At 39.5% G+C, this 23,628-nt stretch overlaps 1 protein-coding gene across 1 annotated transcript in view; it reads right to left on the bottom strand.

The window, feature by feature from the left end:
- COL25A1 (collagen, type XXV, alpha 1) overlaps positions 1-19,974 on the bottom strand; it is a 668,242-nt gene extending 648,268 nt beyond the window's left edge. Inside the window, exons 1-2 of the mRNA XM_006869318.1 lie at positions 19,624-19,974; positions 18,257-18,326 (exon numbers count right to left, since the gene is read on the bottom strand). Of these exons, the coding sequence (XP_006869380.1) occupies positions 18,257-18,326; positions 19,624-19,923 (370 nt within the window). The 5' untranslated portion in view covers positions 19,924-19,974. The remainder of the gene's footprint in view (positions 1-18,256; positions 18,327-19,623) is intronic.
- Positions 19,975-23,628: the final 3,654 nt, after the last annotated feature.

Genomic DNA, 23,628 nt, shown 5'->3' with positions numbered 1-23,628 from the left:
CATCAAGTTGGTTCTGGCTCAGAGCAACCCTGTATAGGGTTTCCAAGGAGCAGCTGGTGAGTTTGAACCTCTGACCTGGTGATTCAAACTGACTTTTCGATACAGTGCTCTACCCCACAGCGCCACACCAGGGCCTGGAGGATTTTTCATCTTCAGAACCCTCATTTGACTTCTGGACTATATGTTCCCCAGTTCATTAATGGAAAATAAAGCTAATGAGTTCAGATATAAATTTATTAGAAACAGGTTTCAATAGAACTTCCAGACAATGGCAGACTAAGAAGAAAGACCTGGTGATCTGCTTCTGAAAATCAGCTATTTGATCACAGTAGCCCAACCGGTCACAGGTCAGTGGGTTGGTGCCAGATCGGGCAGCATTCACTCAGTGGTGTATGGGGGTAACCATGAAAACAGCAGTAAATCACCACGTGTACAGCAGTTAGCAACAATATCTTTATAAGAATAGTTTTCAACTGGGGTCATTTCCACCCTCGCCAGGGAATGTTTGGCAATATCTGGAAATATTTTTGGTTATCACAACTGAGGAATGCAACTAGTATCTAGTGGGTAGGTGCCAGGGATGATGCTAAACATCCTACACTATGCAGAACAACTCCCCACAACAAAGAATCACTCAGCCCAAAACATCAGAGTTCACCTTATTAGATCCCCAGCCAATGTAACCACTACCTGTTTTCAGCCGAGGTTTGCGTGTTGCTATGATACTGAGAAACCATTCTAATTCTGCTGAAATCCAGGTTTCTCAAAGTTGAGAAACCCTGCATTAGTATTAAAGCCACCTAAATAGGTTTCTGTTCTTTGTAACCCGAGAGACTCCAGCCAAGACCCAGAGACTCTTAACTCACACGTCCACAGAATCTGAACCAACATTTAAGAGATCCTGCAAAACTCTTTAAAATTAACTGCCATGAGAGTCCTTAAAAGTAATTGCCTAGGGAGAGGTTTAAAAATGTTGCAAATGGCCTAACAACTGACAGAGATAATTTATCCTCAGAAAAAAAAAAAGAACTAATTGATGTGTCATGAGAATTTCTGCAAAGCATCATAATACTCATTAGAGAACTTTTCAATTTTCTGAGAAAAAATTTTTATACTTCAAATGCCAACTTCTCTAATAACAGGTTGCTATTTTTAAAATCGTGAAAAGTAAATGAACTGGAATTATGAGTTCAAATACCAATTATCATTGTAATTTTAAGCTCATTAAAACTGGATACAGTCGACTACAGACAATACTTTCATAATTTTTAGTTCTCATCATTATTCCTTCAAGAAAACTTTGCAGCCTAATTATTCTTTAAAAATAATTATGCATATGGCACAAGACTTTGCCTATAGTAGGCAGGAATAAGTATTTTAAGAATTAAAATTAAACGATTTATAAAAGACTATTATACACAAGGCCCCCTCATATAATAGGTACTAATAACTGCAAGGTTGGTTCAAACCACAAGGTCGGCGGTTCAAACTCACCAGCCACTCTTTGGAAACCCTATACAGGACCACTATGAGTTGGGACCAACTCAACGGCACTTAACAACAACCAAAATAGTTAATATTTAAAATTAGTTCTCCCCTCTTCCTAGAAATAGGAGCCTGGTAGCATAGTGGGTTATGAGGTGGGCTTGGACTGCTAACTGAAAGGTCAGCAGTTTGAATCTGCCTGCCACTCCATGGGATAAAGATGAGGCTTTCTGTCCCTGTAAAGATTTACAGCCTCGGAAACCCTATACAGGGTCCGTATGAGTCTGAGCCAACTCAACAGCACACAACCACTGCCATCACCACCTAGAAATACCAAAGCATAATCTGCTTCTGAATGAAAGGAAATATTTCCCTACCAAAACCAGCAACCACAATACTGTTTCAATATATTGCTCAACATCTCAGTTACTACTCAATATATGACAATATTTTACTAAACTTTGTCAGTTCTGACAGACTTTCTTCCTAGAACACACAACTGGGGCCATTATCTAGCTATACCCATTCTTCTGCTAGAGTGTGTTTGTGCAAACAAGAGGGCAGCAATTGAGCCAGGCAGGAGAAAAGAAAAGCACCCACCCATCTGGGTAAATGAGGGCTGAGTTGTTTGGGGTGATGTTCAAATAACAAGGTTTGTAGGTAGTGTAAAGATGGAGAGAGGTAAAACAATCAAGTTGTAGCTGACCAAGAATGGACACATAAGTCATTAACAGTATGGACTAAAGATAAGTTTCAGAAGCAGCAACTTGTGAATGAATAGGGTAGAATTAGATAGAAATATACAAAGAATAGAGCTCTATTAGTGTAGTAGTTATGAGTCCGGCTGCTAATTTCACAGTCAGCAGTTCGAAACTACCAGTGGTTCCGTGGGAGAAAAATGAGGCTTTCTGTTTCTGCTCCCATAAAGATTTACAGCCTCAGAAACCCTATACAGGGTTGCTATGAGTCGGAACTGACTCCAAGGCACACAACCACCACCACCACCACCACCACCACCACCACCATATAAAGAAAAAACATCTGAAGCCAAATCCAAAACCAGTTGCCTTCTAATTCATTCCAAGTCATGAGGACCTTCTGTGTGTCGGAGTAGAACTCTGCTTGCTCTATCGGGTTTTCAGCGGCTGATCATTTTTCCAAAGTAGATCACCAGACTTTTCTTTCAAGGTGCCTCTGGTGGGGTAGACTACAACTTCCAACCTTCAGTACCACAAAGAGACTCCAGGCTGACTGAGACAACAGCACACATTCCAGAGGCAACCATTGTTGTTGTTGTTGTGTGCTGTAGAATTGGCTCTGACTCATAGCAACCCGGTGAAGCGTTTCTAAGGAACAGCTGATGAGTTTGAAATACTGACCTTGCAGTTCAAATTGACGTTGAGGTTGAGTGCTTATCCTATGGTGCCACACCAGAGGCAACCATACACCACACTTTTAGACTCCATAAGGAAAAGGTTCCTCAGGATTCCTTTAACCAGCACCCCAAGGATGTTCTACTTCTGAGGAAGATAGTCTACAACCTTTGTTAAGGGAAGACACGAGATATTTTTGTAGATTATAGAACAAATATTCTGATGTATGGCTCAAATTTTCAACTATATTATTAGAGTTGATGTAAACATGGTGTTTATTCTGTTGGTAAATATACATATTTTTGTTAAGGTTCCGACTCACCGTGACCATATATATAATCACTATATAGGAGTGGCTGGTGGATTTGAACCAATAACCTTGTGGTTCAAACTAACCTTACAGTTTAGTGCTTTATCCTGCAGCACCAGAAAATAGAAAACATGAGGACAGAACTGATTTATTCACAAAGACTGCTTTTCAAATCACAATATGGTCCCTTTTAAAATCTGTTACAGTTATGTCTGCTTTTACTTATTTTATTATGTCTTATTTTTCTAATTATTTTAAAGTGGATATTCATAAGGACTATTTTTATAAGTAAGGATGGATCCCCAGAAGTCCAAAAAAGAGAGAAAAAAATAAAATAATCCCCTGGGCCTAATTTCCCAAAACGAAAGTGCAGGGTCACAAACTCTTTCAGTAACATTGTTGTGGTTAAGTGTCATCGAGTCAGTTCTGACTCATAGCAACCCTGTCTAGAATTTCCAAGGAGCAGATAGAGGGTTTGAACCTTCAATCTTGTAGTCAGCAGTGTAACGCTTATCCTACAGCACCAAACCAAGACTTTATTGTGGTTGCTGTAAACTGCTCTTCATACATAGCCATCACGAATCTATCACTGTTGGCATAAACGTTTCTATGATGCTGAAGAGGTTTCAGAGGAACTTCCAGACTAAGTGACTATTTCTGAAAATGAGCCAATGAAAACCTTATGAATTGAAATGATCCAATTTGAACCCAATCATGGGGGTCATGAAAGATGGCGGCAATGTCTCCTTCCATTGCACATAGTGGTCACCATGAACTTGGGGCCGATTTGACAGCAGTGTCGTGCTGAAGGATCAGCACTAGACTTTGAACCACAAGGTCAACAGTTCCAACCCTCCAGGTGCTCCAGGGAAGCCCTATAATGGGTCACTAACAGTCGGAAATTACTCTATGGCATTTAACAACATAAGGGTGGGGAAGAGAGGAAGGAGAGTAGCCTGACAAGAATGCGGGTTTTTTTTAGGAGTATGAGTTGGAACAGACTCCACGACATATAACCACCAACCAGTAGAAGATCCTGCATTTTATAGCTTAATAGATACACAGCAACATCTCAAGACAACCCTGTCCGCTCTGTTCACCAACAACAGTTTCAATTAGAAAGACACTTATTCAGTGAGAGCCTGAAAGGGCAGCTTGTATCTGCCCATGGGTGTGCTTGCTGCGTTTATCTTTATTTTCATGACTTCTATGAGCATTATTAATCCTCTCGCACCCTATAATTGTGAAAACAGTGAGAATGTCCAAAATGCCAGTGAGAAGTGGTATATGGTTATAATTAAACAAAAGGAGACTTGTGTAAAAACTGAAAATCCTACCAAAAGATGTACGATACACATGTGTAGTGGATACATGTGACTGATTGCAAAATCCCTGTGTCTGGGGATTTCGTCTTGAGGACCAATTCTGGAAACAAGGTTCTCTATTCAAAAGCAGATGAAAACTTAAAAGAAAAAAACACATTGTGAATCTCATGTGGCATAGGCTCACTCACACATAGAAAACAGAAAGTATAGTCCAGACTGCTCAAGACAAGGATACCTACTGCCATAAAAACAAGCCCTTAAAAAAAAAAAAAAAAAAACTATTACAAAAACGGTAACTTAAATTTCACTACCAACACACAGAATTATTCACACAGAGCTTGATTACAGAATCAAACCAATATTCAGGAAAGTATCTATTAGAAGTAGCTGAAATTTAGAGCATTAAATAACTGCACGGAAGGAAACTATATACAAGAGTATAAAAAGCCCTGGTTTCTTTACAGATGTAATTTCTCAATGCTAGAATTTTTCTTTTATTAAAAATTTCCAGATGCATAACATGTATAGTAGTTCTAAGGTACAATGTCAGACTTGCCACATAAACGCCTGAGAAATTGTCAATATGTGTGTTGGGTTTGGAAGCAAAATTATGGGATACAATTTTGCTTGGTTAAATCTCTGTTTTACAGTTAACAATAGCTTTGTTTGGCATATATGAACTTTCCAGCCTTGATCACTTGATCGCCCTTTCTATCTTTACTGCTTTTACTAAGTATTGGCTTCTTTCAGAAGGCAAAGTAATTATAGTAGTTTAAAAGATAAAAGTGGCTTTCTCTTCCAAACTTTCTGAAGGTCCACAGTTAGGGACTTAATATTAAAAATAAACTAGATTGCTCACCAAAGTTCAATAGGAGCCCTGGTGTGGAATGGCCTAAGCGTTGGGTTGCAAACTGCAAGGTTGGTGATGCTAACCTACCAGCCATCTGCAAGAGAAAGCTGAGGCTGTCTGCTTCCGTAAAGATTTCAAAGTCTTGGAAGCCCTAGAATGCAGTTCTATTCAGTCCTATTGGGTTGCTATGAGTTGGCATCATTTCAATGATAGTGGGTTTGGGGTTAAAGCTCAATGAACTGTACAGATGTGGTGCCATTCAGTAAAAAAGAGGAAGACCTTCAACACAGTGGCTGCAACAATGGGCTCAAACACAGGAACGATTTTGAGCATGGCACAAGTCCTGGCAGTGTTTCATTCTGTCGTAAATAGGGTCACTCTTAATTGGAATTGACTTGATGGCACCTAACAACAACAACACAAGACAAATGAGGAAGGTGCTGCACTCAGCCAAACTACTGTCCACAACTAGCTAGTCATCTAGTAAACAGCATTGGTGATGACAGTGGACATTCATTTCAATGGGAAGTTGAGTATTGTCTTTCAAATTTCCTTTTGCAGTACTTTTAACAATATGATTGCAGCCAGATTCACACTCTCTGTGAAATGTATACCTCATTCACTACCCAAGAGTGGCTCCTCAGAAACCCCATACAAGGTCACTATGAGTCTGAACTGGCTAGACGGCACTTAACACAGAGCAATATTAGCTAAAATACAGTTAAGTTCTGGAGATTTTTTTTTACTATTTTTCTTTAAAAATTCAAGTATATGCACTATTCATATATTTTCATTTTACTGTCTATTTAAACCTTATCAGTTTACATGCAAACAAAAGTCAAATTAGTAATAAGGTCTCCAAGATCTTAGAAGCATCTTCAATAACAACTTTCTTGCAACACAGATTTTCTATAAATAGCATAATAGAGGAAAATTATTTTCAAATACCACTTTGCAAACTCAGTGGAAAAAATAATAATAATAATAAATAATATATTTTAAAGGCAATAATTGCTGTGCCTTAGTGACAAAACTCAAATTAATATCTAGGTCTAAAACACAAGTAAAAATATGAAGGAAAAAACTGTCATATAAAGCAAGATCAAGTGGAACATGGGACCCTAGTCAGAGAAGCAGCAATGCCAGAGATGGAGGCAGAGGTGATGGCATGGAGAGACAGTGCAGCTGAGGACGCTAGACTCATGGAACGAGAAAGGCTGTGTGCTGGCAGCCAGGAGGCTGGCTTCCAGAATGTGTCCTTTGGTTGTTTAAACGATTACATATTGCTGTGTGGGTTTGTTTGTTTGTTTGTTTGAGGGATTTTTTTGTACTTCAAAGAAAAAAAAAAAGGGGGGGGGGGGGTTCTTGATAAAAGAAACTACCTGTAATGTTTTTCTGGGGAGGAGGAAATGATTCATGCCCTAGAAGGTAGACATGTGTTGACATGGGTGACAAGACAGATAATGTACAACTGGAGGGAGGTTGGCAGAGGAAAGATGGGAGTGGTGGGAGACACAGGGAGGAATGCAGTGGTTAAAGTGAACAGAGGTAAAAGCTGTTAACTGTTGGTGCATGGAGGGAATTACGACCATGTAATGAAGCAAATTATATCGTTTGTTGAATGTAAAACTGATGATCTGCTCTGTAAACCTTCACTCAGTTCACAATAAAACATTAAAAAAAATAAGAAGATCAACAAATTAACTTGGAGACTTAAAAAGTAAGTGACTTGAAGAAAAAGGATGAGGTGAGGTGTTGATTTTCTAATCAGTTAAACTGTGCATTTACCCAGCTTTCCAGTGTTGCTACTACTATTGACAGGATGCTGCAACCCACTAAAGAGACAATATTACATTGATAGTCACTTCTGAATTCCATATATTTTAATAAGTAATGTGGCTTCTATTATTTCTAGCAATACTTCTAGTTATAGAATTGTGGAGATGAACTCTATGTTACTAAGTAAATGATATTTGTAGACATGGACTCTTGGATCCCACTGCAGACTCCACTCTCAGGGATTTCCTCACAGTGTCCGATGGAATCCTGAGGTTCTCTGGAGATGCTGCCAGGCCACCATTGGGGAGGGAGGAAACAGAAAGGAAGAGCATATGGGGCTTGGCCTTTTGTCTCCTCTTTCCTCCACTGATTGGTCCAGGTTCACAAAAAAATGAAACCATAAAAACAAACCCACTGCCATCCAGTCAATTCAGAATCATAGCAACGCTACAGAACAGAGTAGAATTACTCCATAAGGTTTCCGAGACTGCAAACCTTTACAGAAACAGACAGTTTCATCTTTCTTCCTTGAAATATCTGATGGTTTTGAACAGCCAACTTCGCAGTCAGCAGCCCAAAACTTAACCCACTGTGCCACCAGGGCTCCTTTGTCCCAAGTCAATGTAGCTAAAATAGTATCTAATGTCATATGTTATTATTGTTAAAGTGTCATCCAGTCAGTTCTGCGTCATAGTGACCATGTATAGGATTTCTGAGGAGCAGCTGGTAGGTTTAAACTGCCAACCATGTGGTTGACAGTCCAATGCTGATCCTACAGTGCCACACCAGGGATCCTTAAAGTGTCTTTTTTTTTTTTTGAAATAAGGTTTCATTTTTAAAAAAGATTCAGCCTCTTTAAAAAATGTTGGGAAACGTCAGAAATACTTAATCCTAGATCTATATTAGCTTTACTAGCCTATGGCTAACAAAATTCTCAAAGAAATTGCTTAAAAGGCATGAGATGAGAATACCCGTTCAATAAGGAAATACGCCACAATAAAAGTCCCTCAACCAAGCCCAACTGACAGATCTTCATTACAATCAGGGTGAACATTTATAGCAAAACTGCTGTAGAGCATTCTACCAAATGTCTTAGAGGCACAGACACAAATCACAGCACCTGACAAGGTGCTCATAAATGAGATTGGTAGAATTGGACTTTCAACCCACTCTCTCAGGAAGTGAAATACAATTGTACTGAAAAACCATTTACCAGTTAGTAGATGTCAGAATTTGCCCTCAAGGGTCGCTTGATCCTTGACCCACTCAGCCCATGTGATCCCAACCAGTCTGATAACTATCTTCAAAAAGAAAGTTACTTCAGAAGCTTGTTTCCTGTGCTCTGACCTTGTGACAGACCTTCATTCTATCAGGGAAAAATAATCTGTAATCTTCCAAAATTCATTTAAACCAAAGACCCAAAACCACTGCCATCAAGTCAATTTCAATGTATAGCAACCCTATATAGGGTTTTCCAAGAAAGTAAAGCTTGATGAGATTCTTTGAGAAAATGACTCTTCTTCCTCCCAAGGAGCAGCTGGTAGGTTTGTACTGCCAACCTTGCTGTAAGCAGCCAAATACCCTAGCATTTGCCAGCATTTCTGACATAATGAAAAAGAAAAAAAGTAGATTTTTGTTGATGGCTTGTAGAAATCAATTTTACTTTTTGATCATGTCGGGTATTCCTAAAAAATATTTAACCATATTCTAGTGCCTGAGATCAAAAACTGTCATTTTATAATGCAAGGATATTCCAACCAATTTACCTTTAATAGCTCCCAGAATTGACCTAAAATATAGAAATGTTAGGTAAGGAACATGTGAAGTTCCCTGGTATGTTTAAATCTAGACAATGAAGGATCAGAAATAAGAATATCATTTTGGCCCTATAATGGTCTTGAAGGAGAAAACCCTGTAAGATTTTTTTTTCTGTTCCATTAACTGCTACAAGACTGAAAAAAGATGGTTAGAAACAGTATAATGGAGAATTCTCCTGACTCCTTAACTATTGTCCGAACTAACACTATAGTTGTTGTTGTTGTTGTTATGTGCCATAGAGTCGGTTCCGACCCATAGCGACCCTGTATAGGGTTTCCGAACTCTAAAATACCAAGTTTTCAAAGTATGATGGCCAAGAGAGGATCATGAGAGATTAGGGGATATGAGTTAACTCTTCCTCCTTTTTCTCTTCTCCTTACACGTGCAAGCTTTGTAATGAAGGAATAAACTCAACCCTGCCCTAACCAAGCTACTTCTAATTAGACAATTTCTGACTTTTAATATCACCATCATGTACAAAGTAGATCTGTTATGTTGTTGTTGTTAAGTGCCGTCAAGTCGGTTCCGACTCATAGCGACCCTGTACAGGGTTTCCGAGGGTGTAAATCTTTACGGGAGTAGAAAGCCTCATCTTTCTCCCGCGGAGCGGCTGGTAGTTTCGAACCGCTGACCTTAAGGTTCGCAGCCCGATTCGTAACCACTACGCTACCAGAGATCTGTTATAGCTTATATAATTTACTCAGTCACTTAGCCCAAATGTGAAAACTGTCTTTTAAAATGCACTGACCACATTTCAAATGCAAGAATAATCCAGAAACCAAGAAGTCCTAAAATCTAAACTGTTGATATCCATATAAACAGACACATTTGTTGTTCTTTTTTGTCATTCCTGGCAGATAAGGCCTGTGTGTACTAAATACTAAACACACATGTACTGCAAAAAGACAAATTTAGTGATCAGACCAAGGAACACAACATAAAGAGGGGAGGGATAATGTGGCAACTGAGTTGAAATGGAGACTCCAGAAGAAATTACGTCAAAGTGATTCCAAATGATTTTGAGAAACAGCAAAATGTAAAGCACAAAAGCCCCAACTTGTAAAGTGAAATTCATTCATTTATACTAACCTCAAATTCCTATCTGTAAATTTTTCTATAAAATGACTAACTTTGACTAATATAAATGGGAAATTTACTAGATTCTTTAAAATATTTTAAAATCTATGGAACATCCTAATTTTCAAATATAGGTAGAAGACATTACTTGCTGCCTCCACACATTTTTTCTTAGCAAACAGATAAGGAGGAAGGAGTTGGCAGAATAAAAGGAGTCCTGCTATTCAGCTCAGTTCCTCCTCCTTGTGGACACAAAGGGAAGATGCCTGCCATCTCGGCATTTCCTCAAGGAATCCTATAATTTGCATGACTTACAGAATGCAAGAGTCATTTGAAGGAATATATGATGCCAATGAAAAGTGCTTGATTTTAATTTGTAAGTGATTTCCAATTCTTCAGCCCATTCCTCTGTATTCCCTCATTTTTAAAAGTCAATTTAAAAACTAAAAAAGTGTTTAATTGCAAGTCTGCTGAATAAATCCCAAATAAAACAGTAACTACCACATCTAAGAATCTAATAGGCATGCCAAAGTCATTTTTAACATAAATTGGGAAAGAAGGTGTTAGACATGGTCCATTAAGCCATCACATAGAACACTACCCATATAGGCAAACCAGGAAAGATGTGGATGCTTCCATGTTTAATGATCACATACTAGAGCCTGTAACAAGACTGACTCATAAATTATTTTCATATTCTTAGCTTCCACCAAACCAATAAAGTAATGTTTGTAAAGTGATCAGATGAAATAAAATGCATTTTTGGATGGTTCCCACTCAAGAAAACATAGACTGATGTTTTCTGAAGTCTAGTACGGTTGCCCCTGATGCTGGAGATACCCCTTGAACTTCAAAACATTCCTGATTCTGACAAGTTTCTCCATCAGCACTCCATTTACCTACTCAGTAGCTGCTCCTTTCTCCATCCCTAGACCTAATTTTGACACTCAAATATAGTTAGTTGTGGGGCTTTTTTTCAATGCCATATAGTTGCTTTTGCACAATTACACACCGATCAGAAGCTGTGTTGATTACCATGGCTCCGCAAACCTGTTTGTACCTGCATGTTCTTCAAAGAAGTTAGGAAAAAGCTCCATATAGAACTTATATCCTCATCTTAAATAATTCCTAGTTTATAGAAAAACACACAATTACTCAGGTAAAAAAAAGAACATTTGGAGAATGAGCTTTTTAATAACTTATAAAAGGAGAGACGAAAGAAATGCTACAAAACAAGAATGCTATCTCAAAAAGCAATTTGTCCCTGGTCCCTAGGGTAGCAAGGCATTTGCCATCTGTTACTACTTGACCAACTAAATTGGTTTGCCCAAACCATTCTACTCATTAGGATTGAAGTAATTTAAAATAAATGCTTTAAGGCACTAGGATGTCACATTGTACTGTTTGGCCTTACAAGAGGAGGGGAATGTCTACTCTTTCCATTTAAATTACAATTACAGCATTTTTAATTTGCTTTCTTCCCCAAACTTTTGCTGACTTTACCTCAAATAACTGAACATCTATATATTATCATCTCTTATGTGATGCATTCTTTCCATTCATTGTATGGCTGGTGAGAAAATAAAAAAATGTATAGCATGAAAATAAAATAAAAAATGTATAGCATGAAAAAAATCATGTCAAAAAGTTTTATATCATAAAGTAAAATTGATGTGTTGCAAAGCCATTTAAAGTTGCTTCATACTCCATAGAAAAAAGGATACTAACTTTAGGATACAACTAACATTTATTTCTACCCAAAACAGGAAGAAGTTATCACTCACATGAATAAACCAGACGTATTTTTCTTGTTGTTTTTGTTAAATGCCATTGAGTTGATTCTGACTGTTTAGGATTTCTAAGGAGTGGCTTGTGAGTTTGAACCACCAACCTTCTGGTTAGCAGTCCAGTACTTATACTATAGCACCACACCAGGAAGGAACTTTCACTTGCTTACATGTATTCTTATTTTGTATACGGAGATATGGAGAGATTTAGAAACTTTCTACTATTTCCTTTTTATCTCTAGCTAAATTCTCCAAAGAAGCGTGGTGGCTCCATACGATAAGCACTGGACTGTGAACCATAAGGTCTGCAGTTCAAGCCGGCCAGTTGTTCTTCAGGAGAAAGATGAGACTTTCTACTCCCACAAAGACTTAAAGCCTTGGAAACCCTATACAGGGTCACTATGAGTTAGAACCGATTTGACAGCACTTAACACCAACCAAAAAAAAGTCTCCAAAAGGAACCCTAGTGGCACTGTGGGTTAGGCATTGGTCTGCTAACTGTAAGATCAACAGTTTAAACCACCTATTGTTTCAAGGGAGAAAGATGAAGCTATCTGCTCCTGTAAATATTTACAGTCTCAAAAGCCATATACAAATGCTATATGAGAATCAACTCAATGACAATGGATTCTGTTTTTGGTTTAAAACTCTTTAAGCAGTTTTAATGGTAAATGATAAAAAAAAAATGAACGTACAATACCCAGGTCCAGGGGTACTGTCCAATACCACCAAACAGGAAGCTTTTTTCCTTATCAGTCCAAATCTCACAATTTTTAGGAGAAAGTAGAAAAATAAATCATTATCATCTTCTGCAAAATAGCCCTTTATTAAATGTTCTCTTTTTCCTTAGAGCTGGGACAAGTATCAGAGTAGGTATATCATATATCATATCTTACCACAAATTCTTGGAAAACCCAAGTCAGGTACCAAACCAAACCAATGCCATCAAGCTGATTCTGATTCATTACAATCCTAGGGTTTCCAAGACTGTAAATCTTCATGGGATCGGACAACTTCATCTTTTTTTCTGTCTCTAGAGTGGCTGGTGGGTTTGAACCACTGATCTTGCAGTTAGCTGTCCAGTACTTATTCTACAGAGTCACCATAGTTCCTTCGAAGCTAGGTAAAGTTATGCAGATCAGCTGTTTTTGCGAAAGCAGTTATTTTTCATTAGAAGTTAATTTTTCTCCTACTGCAATCTCTCAAAGAGAATTATACTTTTCTTTTTCAAGAGAAGAAAAGAAATCTTAGTATTTGCAACATGGAAGAGATTTGGATCATATACTCCAAAGCACAGTGTACTGGTTGAACTTGTCACACCTGTAAATTCATATAATTTTTTAATGAATATCTGTAATCCCCACTGAACTACAAGCTCCATGAGATAGATACCACATCTGCCTCGTTCATTAATGTATTCCCAGTGTCTATCCCAGTATTTAAGGAGCTCTGGTAGCGTAGTGGCTACGAGTCGGGCTGCCAACTTCAAAGTCAGCAGTTCGAATCTGCCAACAGTTCCGCGGGAGAAAGATGAAGGTGTTCTACTCCCGTAAAGATTTACAGCCTCAGAAACCTTGTGCAGGATCACTTTGAGTTGCAACCAACTCCACAGCACTTATCAACAACAACAACAGCATCCCAGTATTCGGCATACACAAGTTCTTTATTTATATCTGGTGAATCCACAAATGCCCTTCAAAATCATTCTTGTCCAATACTCCTATTTTAGAGATATGAAAATAGAATCTGTAAAAGCCAATCTTAGGAATGACTTACCCAAGAGCATATAATTTGTTAATGACAAAGCCAAGACTAGAACTCAGGATTCTTTATTCCCCATTTACATTCTCGACAACACAGAGATTCTTAAACCTTATAATACGCTGAGCGGGCAATACTGCTGACTAGTAAGATACAGCAACATTTGTGATCTAATTATCTTTTGGTTGTCTACCTGGCTCCCAGTGAGCTTTATTAGTTTACACATAAAAGCTCTCTCAGAGAAGAACCAAAAAAGAAATCCGTAGTCATGGGCAAAGAGACAACTTGTTCTCTCTTATGAGGGTCAAGTTTTACAGAGGCCAAGCCACAATGCCAACTGAATTTCCATGGCTCAACTACTGCTAATGTTCTACTAAATAGAACTTCAATTTTATGGGTTATGGCATTCGTTTGAGTTTTGTTGTTGATGTTTTTTGTTGTTGGGGCTTCATTAGTGCAAACCATAGAGCTTCTTGAGAGTAAAAAAATAAAGGTTCTCCTAAGTGTATGAAAACGTAAATGTGACTTTCAGGAGCGATGAAGATGATCTAAAGCTGGATGGTGTCTACCCAACTCTGTAAATTTACAAGAGAAAATTGAGTTGCAAACCTATAAGTGAATTCTGTAAATTATATTTAAATAAAACTGGTTTTAAAAGTAAATGTGAAAATGAGTCTAGTAATTAAACTTCTTTTTGTAAACGTCTGGTTAGAAACTGTAAAGACATTTTAAGAATCTTTATGCCCCCTAAGCTCAGGTCCTATTTACTTCGATCATTATTTACTAGAAAGACCAAAAGTTTTTCCTGCATTAAAAAAACAATAATTTAAAGGAGTAAAAATAACTTAGGACACTAATACAAATATCTATAAAGAACCAACCTTCATTAATGTAGCACCAAGAGACACCAACTGGTTTGATTATCTGAATGATCTACAGATAAATTTGCTTAATTAAGCATAATATTTTCACTCAAAACTTGCCATTAACTCGCCATTAGGTTTTGAACAAGTTATATATCATATGTAGGACTCAGATATGCCACCTATATCATGTGTCTCCACAGATCCGATTAAAGTTGAGTAACATATAGTAAAAGGAAGAGTGGTGGTGGTGGTGGTTATGTGCCGCGGAGTTGGTTCCGACTCCTAGAGACCCTGTACAGGGTTTCCGAGGCTATAAATCTTTACTGGAGCAGAAAGCCTCATCTTTCTCCCGCAGAACAGCTGGTAGTTTCAAACCTTGCGGTTCTCAGCCAATTGCTATCATTTCACAGAAGAAAGATGAGACTTTCTGCTCCAGTAAAGAGTTACAGCCTCGGAAACCCTGTACAGGGTCACTATGAGTCAGAACCGACTCCATGGTACTTAACAACAACAACAACAACAATGGAGTCTGGGAGTTGCACTGTTGGATTAGCACTGAACTGCTAACTGTAAAGTTGGTGGTTCAAACCCACCAGCTGCTCGTTGGAAACCCTATACAGGGTCACAATGAGTTGGAACCAACTCAACACTTAACAACAACAATGAATAGCTACTAACACACCAGACAGTTTAGGTGCATTATCATCTTGCAAGTAAAGTTTTATCAACCATTTTTTTATAAATGAGAGAATTGCAATAGAGACATTCACTAGTTTGACCAAGGACACACAGTTTTTGAGCTGCAACTCCACAACCTATATTCCTTCTCTCTTCTTCACTGGACTTTGGGGTTTGGATTCTATTAGTGACTGGCAGGACTTCTGACCTTGTACTTACTATACTGTTATTCTCTTCTCTGAGTCTCAGTTTTCTCATCTGTAAAATGAGATTACAAATGCTTCACTGTCACAGTTTTTGTGAAGACTAAATGAGAGAGTTCATATAAAGTAGGGAACACCATTTCCTACAATTAGAAGTCATTAATAATCTTTCTTTAATCCCACTCCTACAAACGTGTTTTGTTTGTTTGTTTGTTTGTTTTTAATTTTTTTAAACTACAAATTCTATGATTTTGGAGTAGCCTACCTGGATCAACCTCACTGGGACTGAGTTTAAACACAATTAAAGTAAACCCAAACAATATAACATCTCTACTTTGCTATCAGGCTTTGGCACTGTGGCTGAAGACTGTCAACAAGAGTGTCAACTTCAAGGGGTGGGCATCTGTCCACAGGAACTGAGCTGAGGTCACAGACTTGCCTCATTAGGCCCTACAAACAGATGTCTGGGTGACAACTCTTAGTGACTGCAAACCAGATTGAGAGTCAAACCAGGTGGGGAGCTCTGAATCTCCTTTCTAATCCTCTTGGACAGTCCATTCATTCCCTATAATACCTCACTGACCAGAATTCAAAATAGTTCTTTTTCCTGGGGAGACTTTCAACATAATGCCTTTATTTTGATGATGTCTGGTGATTTCACAAACAGCAGCGGGTTTTCCTAAAATAGTGATTTTTCATCAAGAAATCCATTTGGTTCTGTGTATTGGAAAGTGTTCCTTCAAATGTTAACCTCCCAAGTAACCTGGAAAAAAACTGAGGTAATGTGGAGCTCTAGTGGTGGTAAGGAAGTAAAGCAGCTGTTAGTGAGAGCCAAGAAAAAAAATCAAAGAAATCACCATTTAAATTAACATGCACAATGTAATATGTTCTAAATTTATACTCTATGATAATTTTAAATAAACTCTAGATTTAACAGATTTAATCTCTGTTTTCCAAATTACAAATCAGACTTCAATAAATACCTACATGACGCACTTACATCACAGAAAATAGAACTCAGTGCTGGGATTGTTACTTTGCTACTTTTCATTAAGATGCCCACTAAAAAAAATTCACATCACTAGCCAGAGTACTGTATACAGAAAATGCTCTGTGATCAGTAAAGTCCTGTACTAACTATTCTGAGAATTTCAATAATCCCTTCAGGCTGATGAAGTTGCTAGAAAAGTACCTACCTTGCATTCCTGACTTCTTCCAAATTTAAATCAACTAAGAAGGAAATCTAAGGAGCTCTGTAGCATAGTGGTTATGAATCGGGCTGCGAACTGCAAGGTCAGCAGTTTGAAACTACCAGCTGCTCTGTGGGAGAGAGATGAGGCTTTCTGCTCCCGTAAAGATTTACAGCCTCGGAAACCCCATTCAGGGTCGCTATGGGTCAGAACCAACTCCACGACACTTAACAACAACAACAGCAAAGAGGGAAATCTACAACGTTAAACTTTGTCTCTCTGGGCCTGTAACCTAACATCCTAACTAACAACCAAAAAAGCTTCACAAGTTCATGGAAAAATTCTATTATCTTCTAATTCAATCCCTCCATGAACTATCTGAAGCCCCTTCATATATGTCTTCTCAATCAAAAGGCTTCATTTCAAAATTATGGTTCCATTTTTGTCAACAACGTGTTGTTACTGTTGCTAATTGTTGGTGAGTCGGTTCCAACTCATAGCAATCCTGTATAGGGTTTCCAATCCTGTATACAGGTTTCCTGTATAGAGCGACTGGTAGGTTTGAACCATTAACCTTGAGGTTAGCAATCCACTGCTTATTCTACAGTGCCACACAAGGACTCTCATGTAGTAGAAATTAATAGTAAATATTTTTATGACATATAATCTAAAGTTATTATGAAAATTTTCTAAACATAGTACTTGGTTTAAGTGTGTCCAAAACAATCATCAACAGAAAAAACAAAATCTCAGAATATGGAACAATATAAGAACATGTCTTTCCATATACATTATGTATGTCTAATGATCATGTTCCTGGTTATTAGAAGATATAAGAGACTCGCTTTTCAATAAGTGATAATAAAGGAAACTAAAAGGTTCAGAATGAATCAACAGAATTTATCTGAAATTTAAAATCTCAAGATTCTGGAGAGTTTTTCATGGTTTGTATCAGTTGAATCCACCAGATAATTTACAAGGGCAACATTCCAAGGGCTTATATATTGTTAGAAGACCATGAACCCTCAGAGGTCTGTGAATGAGGATTTAATGCTTACCCAGAGGTTTTTATTCATTGATGTCCTTTCTCCATCATTCTACATACACTGTCATTAATATAATTCCCAGAAGTTGCACCTTAAAAGTGTGATGTGTGAGTGTGTGTGTGTAAGAGTTTTTCTGATACGTCATTAAGAATGCAGTAGTTTGTAATGGGAAAGCCAAGATAAAGAACAAATCTCACAGTCCTTATCTTTAGCTATAGAATAGCAGAGAGAACGTTTGGATAGAAGAAAAAGCAGGGGAAGAAGTAAAGGTGGCCTACTAATGTAATCACATGCCAAAGGGAAGGAAATGGAAATCTGTTCTAATGCAGCATTCGCCACTGGAGAATTCAGAATCTAACATGTTCTACAGCCCTTTTCACCACAGACATTAAAATAACGTCATAAAATTGAAGAATATTTTTCAATCTATGAATGTAAGAACATCATCTTTGTACATCACCTCGCCTGTATTTTTCTTGGTGATTATCTCTATCTCCTTTGCTTTTCCATATGACCTTGGAACATTGCTTAAAATAATATTTGGGGCTTTATTTGCCATTCTTTTGACAGAGACATGTTGATTTTATTAAAGTAACTTGGGTCTGCATTCTTTCTTTACTATTATTACCGGTAGACTTGACAGACACAGGACCTTTGTTCTAAAGTGCTCCGCTACAGAGGAAACCTTGTTAAATAGTTACATTTTACCTGCTGGGCAGTTGCACTCTGAAGGTACTTCTCTTGCAATTCTTATTTTAGCCATATGTTCATAGGAGTTCTGTAGGAAAAGAAAAGGTATTAATAATCATCAGTAGCAATGTAGAGAAATGGATTCTTTGGAGGCTCTCTGGCCATGTGCTGATTCACCAGTATTCCATAGGCTGTATAACATTTACATATGACTTGGACTTTCGTCAAAAGGTAACAGTACCCAAGCCCTAAAAAAAGTAAACGACCACTGACACAGCATCAAGACTGCTGGGCTTGTATAACAACATCTTTCTCCATTCTCAAACTACCACCACTCTCTTCCCCAGCAGAAGCATATGCAGCCAATGCAAACATCTGACACTAACATGCAGCAGTTCATGTAGCTTTCTCTAGGTAAGGTTTTTACACAGCCAATATTTCATAGAGGAAGGCCAACTGTTTTCTCACGTTGTGTTCTAATTACTGCCCAGCAGCCTTTCTGTTGGAAGAGTAAGTTCCAGAGAAGACCCTCACTTGATCTTACTCCTACTTTTGATAAACATAACGCACATTCCTTTCAACTCCCAAACACCCCTGGCACTGCATTATTTTTATTCCTTTTGAACATTTAATGTATGAAACGTTTTACTTCAATCACATGAACATCGAGATTTTTACCTTTCAGCACAACTATTATATATGCCTATTATGTGGCGCTGTGGGTTAATGTGCCAGACTGCAAAGCCGTTTGAACTACAATGTTGGTGGTTCAAGCTCACCAGTCGCTCCTTGGAAACCCTATACAGGATCATTGTGGGTCGGAACCCACTCAACAGCACTTAACAACAACAACATTTTATATTAGGAATCTGTATTAAGAATTCTGGTGTGGCGCTGAGGGTTAATGCGCTGGACTGCGCAGTTCAAACTCACCAGTGGGTCCTCAGAAACCCTATACAGGATTGCTATGAGTCAGAACCGACTCGACATCACTTAACAACACCAACAAAACTGTTATATATTAATAACACCGCATATTATCTCTCAAAGGAATATTTTCCATAAAATTGGGAAGGAATATCACAGGACCCCCCAGGAAAGTAAAAAAGATATCACATGCCACCCCATCATTCTGGCCACTTTTCTAGATTTCCATGTATGTTTAGCATGCAAATATGACCTAAGAGTAAGGAGACATGTTGAGAGACACAGACAGTCCTACGTTTGCGTGTACATATACAAACATATGCTACAGTGCGCATATATCACAGGCACACAAACAGCCACACCAAGTATGGCACAGTAGGGCAAGTGGCTGATCCCGTACATAGAATCATGCCTTTGGAAGACGTTATGCACGTGCAAAATACCCCAGCCTTTCACACCTGAGCCAGAAGTCCCTCCACTTTCTCTTGCACCATTGCCTTGAGTTGATCCAGTGAATCAGGTAGCAGACGAAAGGAAGGATCCCCTTTGGCGGATTCCAGAGCTGCGATCCTCGCCTGTAGATTGTTGGTTTTCACCCCCAGGTACAGACAAGACATAACGGCCACCACTGACAGAAGGGCCGCCAGAGTAGCGCACGGGGGCCAGGTCTTGGCACATCGCTGCCGGGAGGCTGGGCTCGGATCCTGGGAACCCGGCTCACGGCCCCCTCCTTTTCCTGCGTTCTTCTTCACCAGCATCTTAGCAGGACTGTCTGTCTCGACTTCACCTCCCACCCAAAACCACGTCCAGTAATCTTAAAAAGGACTACTTCTTCAAAGTTCAGTCGTAGTGGCTGCACAACTAGTTGGTGGAATCAGTGCTGGGGCGCGGAGATGGACTCCGCTTTCCTCAGCGCCGAGACAAGCAGGCGTGGACCATACTCCGCTTTCTTCCCTCCTCCCAGCAGCGAGTGGAAAACACGCTCAGTCCGTGGACTGGGCAGTGGTGTAAAAGGCGAGATAAAACCCACAGTCCCAGTCTCTCAGAGGACAGACACCTCTTTCGAGAGCAGCTGTGCAGGGTCCGGGGGGCTCCGGGAGCCGTGCGGAGCGGAGCCGCCGCTGCCCTGGCCAGACCTGTTGCGTCTCTGTTAGTTTTCCTTATTTCTAGCTATTCGGTGATTTTCCGCACGCCGACCTGTTTCTCACCTTGATTCAGTTCAAGGCAAAAAGGCTGAGGGAGACCGCGAGAGTGCGGTGCAAAAGGGGTGGCCAAGGGGAGAGGAGAGAGGAAATGAAATAAGCCAAGGAGCAAACGCGAGAGGCGAGGCCGAAGTCGCAGCTTCCCCAAGTATCTCCGCAGCCCAGCGTGTGCGAGCCTTAAATACCCTTCAGGATGCTCTGAGAGTGCGCGCGCGCCGCGAGCACTACGTCCCTCCCCAGACCCCCTCCCGGCGCTTGGCGTTTGGCCGCCGCTCGGGCTGCAGTGCGCCCCCTTCCCAGAGCAGACGCAGAAGCCCGCCTCATTATCATAATATATTCACCTTCGCCCAGCCCGCGGGCGAGGGGGCGGGGAGTCCAGCGGGGAGGTCTACTGTGAGCATGGTGTATGCAAATAGCTGGAACGGCCTCCAATTATTGGAGAGGGGCTTGGCGGCACCGCCCCTCTTTCCCCCTCCTAGAGTAAGTAACTTCTAAATCCATTAAGGCCATCTCTCTCGCCTTGGGCCAGGGACTGAAGCGGGGTCGGCTGAGTAGACGACTGCAACTTGGGTTTATACCAACCCAGCCCAGCCACTCTCCTCTTGATCCTGGCTAAAAATGAAGAAATGGCCTGCACGTAGAAAGAAGTAGAGCAGAATGCTCTAACTCTCCAGATCTCCACTCAAGAGCAGCGGCGGGAACTCCTGCTCTCTCGCTCTGGTACAGCGTTTTCCTCTTCTTCCTCACTTTCCCACATGCCCAGAGTCAAAGTGCCTGACCTGTTTGTTAGGTGCACATTCCCACTTCCCTTCTCTTCCGAAGGCCGCGCAGCAGATTCTCAGACCACTGCAAGTTTTCTCTCCCCTCCCCCAGTTTCCTTCTGTCTCCTCCCGGCTTTGTGTTCCTAGGCTGTACTCAGGGGTGCTAATGCGTTTTCCTGATTCCCTGTTTTGTGGGATTGAGTGGGGAGTGTTGAGGTGCACACATTTCTCAGGATTTGGGAAAGGACTAAAGAATGAGGTCAGTTTTTCCTCTTACCTGATTCTCCTCATGTTGTTCCCTCTGGATCAAATTCCAAACTCTCTAATGGGATTTTTGAAAGTTGTTAATAAGTAGCATTCTACAGCTAACTGAAGTTTTTTAAAAAATCATAATAAAATCCCATCTCTCTACCAATGAGTTCTTTATCTTCTCTTCCCTCCTCCCCATGTAGGTGTATACCACTTATGTTTTCCGATCTGTAATCAAACAAAGCTCTATCTTTGCTTATTAGTGTAAACAACCAAATTACTGCACTTAAGGGTCTTCCACATGCTTCAGTGAATCTTGCAAGATTTAAAACATCAACAACATCTGTTGATGGAGGATCCAGGAATGGAAGACATTAGAAGAGAAAACACACATCAGGATGGAAACTCAGTGAATGTTGTTATAAAATTAAAAGCACAATTTCTTACATTTGTATCACACAATGACTCTCAAAAAGTGTCACTAGAGAATTTAGCAAATTACAAATTGTTGTTATGTGCCATGGAATCAGTACTGACTCATAGCAACCTTATTATGTACTGCAGAACAAAACACTGCCCTGTCCTGAACCAACTTCACAATCGTTGCCACATTTTGCCAATCCTTGTCGTTGAGGGTCTTCCTCTTTTTTGCTGACCCTCCACTTTACCAAGTATAACATCATTCTCTGGGGACTTGTCCCTCTTTATAATATGTCCCAAGTATGAGAGACAAAGTCTGGCCATCCTGGCTTCTAAGGAGCATTCTGACTGTACTTCTTCCAACACAGATTTATTTGTTCTTCTCCAGCACCATGTCAAATGCACCAATTCTTCTGCAGTCTTCTTTATTCATTGTCCAACTTTCACATGCATATGAGGTTATTGAAAATACCACCACTTGGGTCAGACCCTCAAATTGACATCTTTGCTCTTGAACACTTTAAAGAAGACTTGTGCAGCAGATTTGCCTAATGCAATGTCGTTAGATTTCTTGACTGCTGCTTTTGTGAGTGTTGATGGCTGATCCAAGCAAAATAAAGTCTTTGACAACTTCAATCTTTTCTCCATTTATCTTGATGTTATTTATTAGTTGATCCAATGGCTCAAGATAAATGGAGACATTATTTTGCTCGGATCAACCATCAACACTTCAAACTGTAGTTTTTTCCTTTGCTTTTCATCCACCCAGCTTTCCCAAGCCAACATATCCAAGAATAAGTTTTGATTTATCCCTTGCCCTCCTCTCTTATTTTTCCTAAATGTCTTCATTATTTCCCATAAAACCCTTAGAATAACGATCTTTCATGTCTTCCAAGATTCACCACCAAGTGACATCTGTCATCTTACCAGACTCAGTGCTCTTTCTTTCCCCTCTAACTTAATATTAGTTTATTTGATATAAGTATTGTGGTGGTGTGGCACTGTGTGTTAATGTGCTGGTTTTCAAGGTCTGTTGGAACTGCAAGGTCAGTAGTTCAGGCTCACCAGCTGCTCCTTGGAAACCCTATACAGGGTCACTATGAGTCAGAACTGTTATGTCAGTGACATTTAACAACAACAACAGAAATGTGGTGGTGATGGTGTTATGTGCTATGGAGTCAATTCTGACACATGACCCTGTATGACAGAGTATAACTGCCTTATAGGATTTCTTAGGCTGAAATATTTACCAAAGCAGATTGCCAGTTCTCTTCTCCTGTGGAGCTGCTAGTGAGTAAGAACCACCTGTCAACATTTCTCAATAAGCAGTTGAGTGTTTAACCATTTTGCTACCTTAATGAAATTATGGAGACTGACTGAAAAGCCTTTTATCTGACAAGACACCACACTTAAAATTTTACTTGTTGTTAAGTACCATCAAGTTGGTTCCGACTCATCGTCACCCAATATGCAATCGAACCAAATAGCCACTAGAACTGCCCAATCCTGCACCATCCTCACAATTACTATGTTTGAACCCATTGTTGCAACTACTGTGTCAATCCATCTCATGAAGAACCTTCTCTTTCTCACTGACTCTCACTTCACATCTTGAAAATTTAAGTATAAAGTCTATTTCTGCCCTGACTGATGGATGATAACAGAAAGTTACACAATTAATTTGGAGAATGCAACATTCTTATAGTGTGCTTTATGAGATAGATTGACCCTGAGAAGATACATTAACAACTCTTGGAAGCTTTCAGAACTAACAGACCTTAGAGCTGGAATTTTGTGGATAGAGTTGGAATTTTGTGGATTTGGGAACTTT

Source organism: Chrysochloris asiatica, unplaced genomic scaffold, assembly GCF_000296735.1.
Source record: "Chrysochloris asiatica unplaced genomic scaffold, ChrAsi1.0 scaffold00129, whole genome shotgun sequence".
Taxonomy (NCBI): Eukaryota; Metazoa; Chordata; class Mammalia; order Afrosoricida; family Chrysochloridae; genus Chrysochloris; species Chrysochloris asiatica.
Note: the sequence above shows the minus strand (reverse complement) of the source record. Positions and strands in the feature narration are given on the sequence as shown.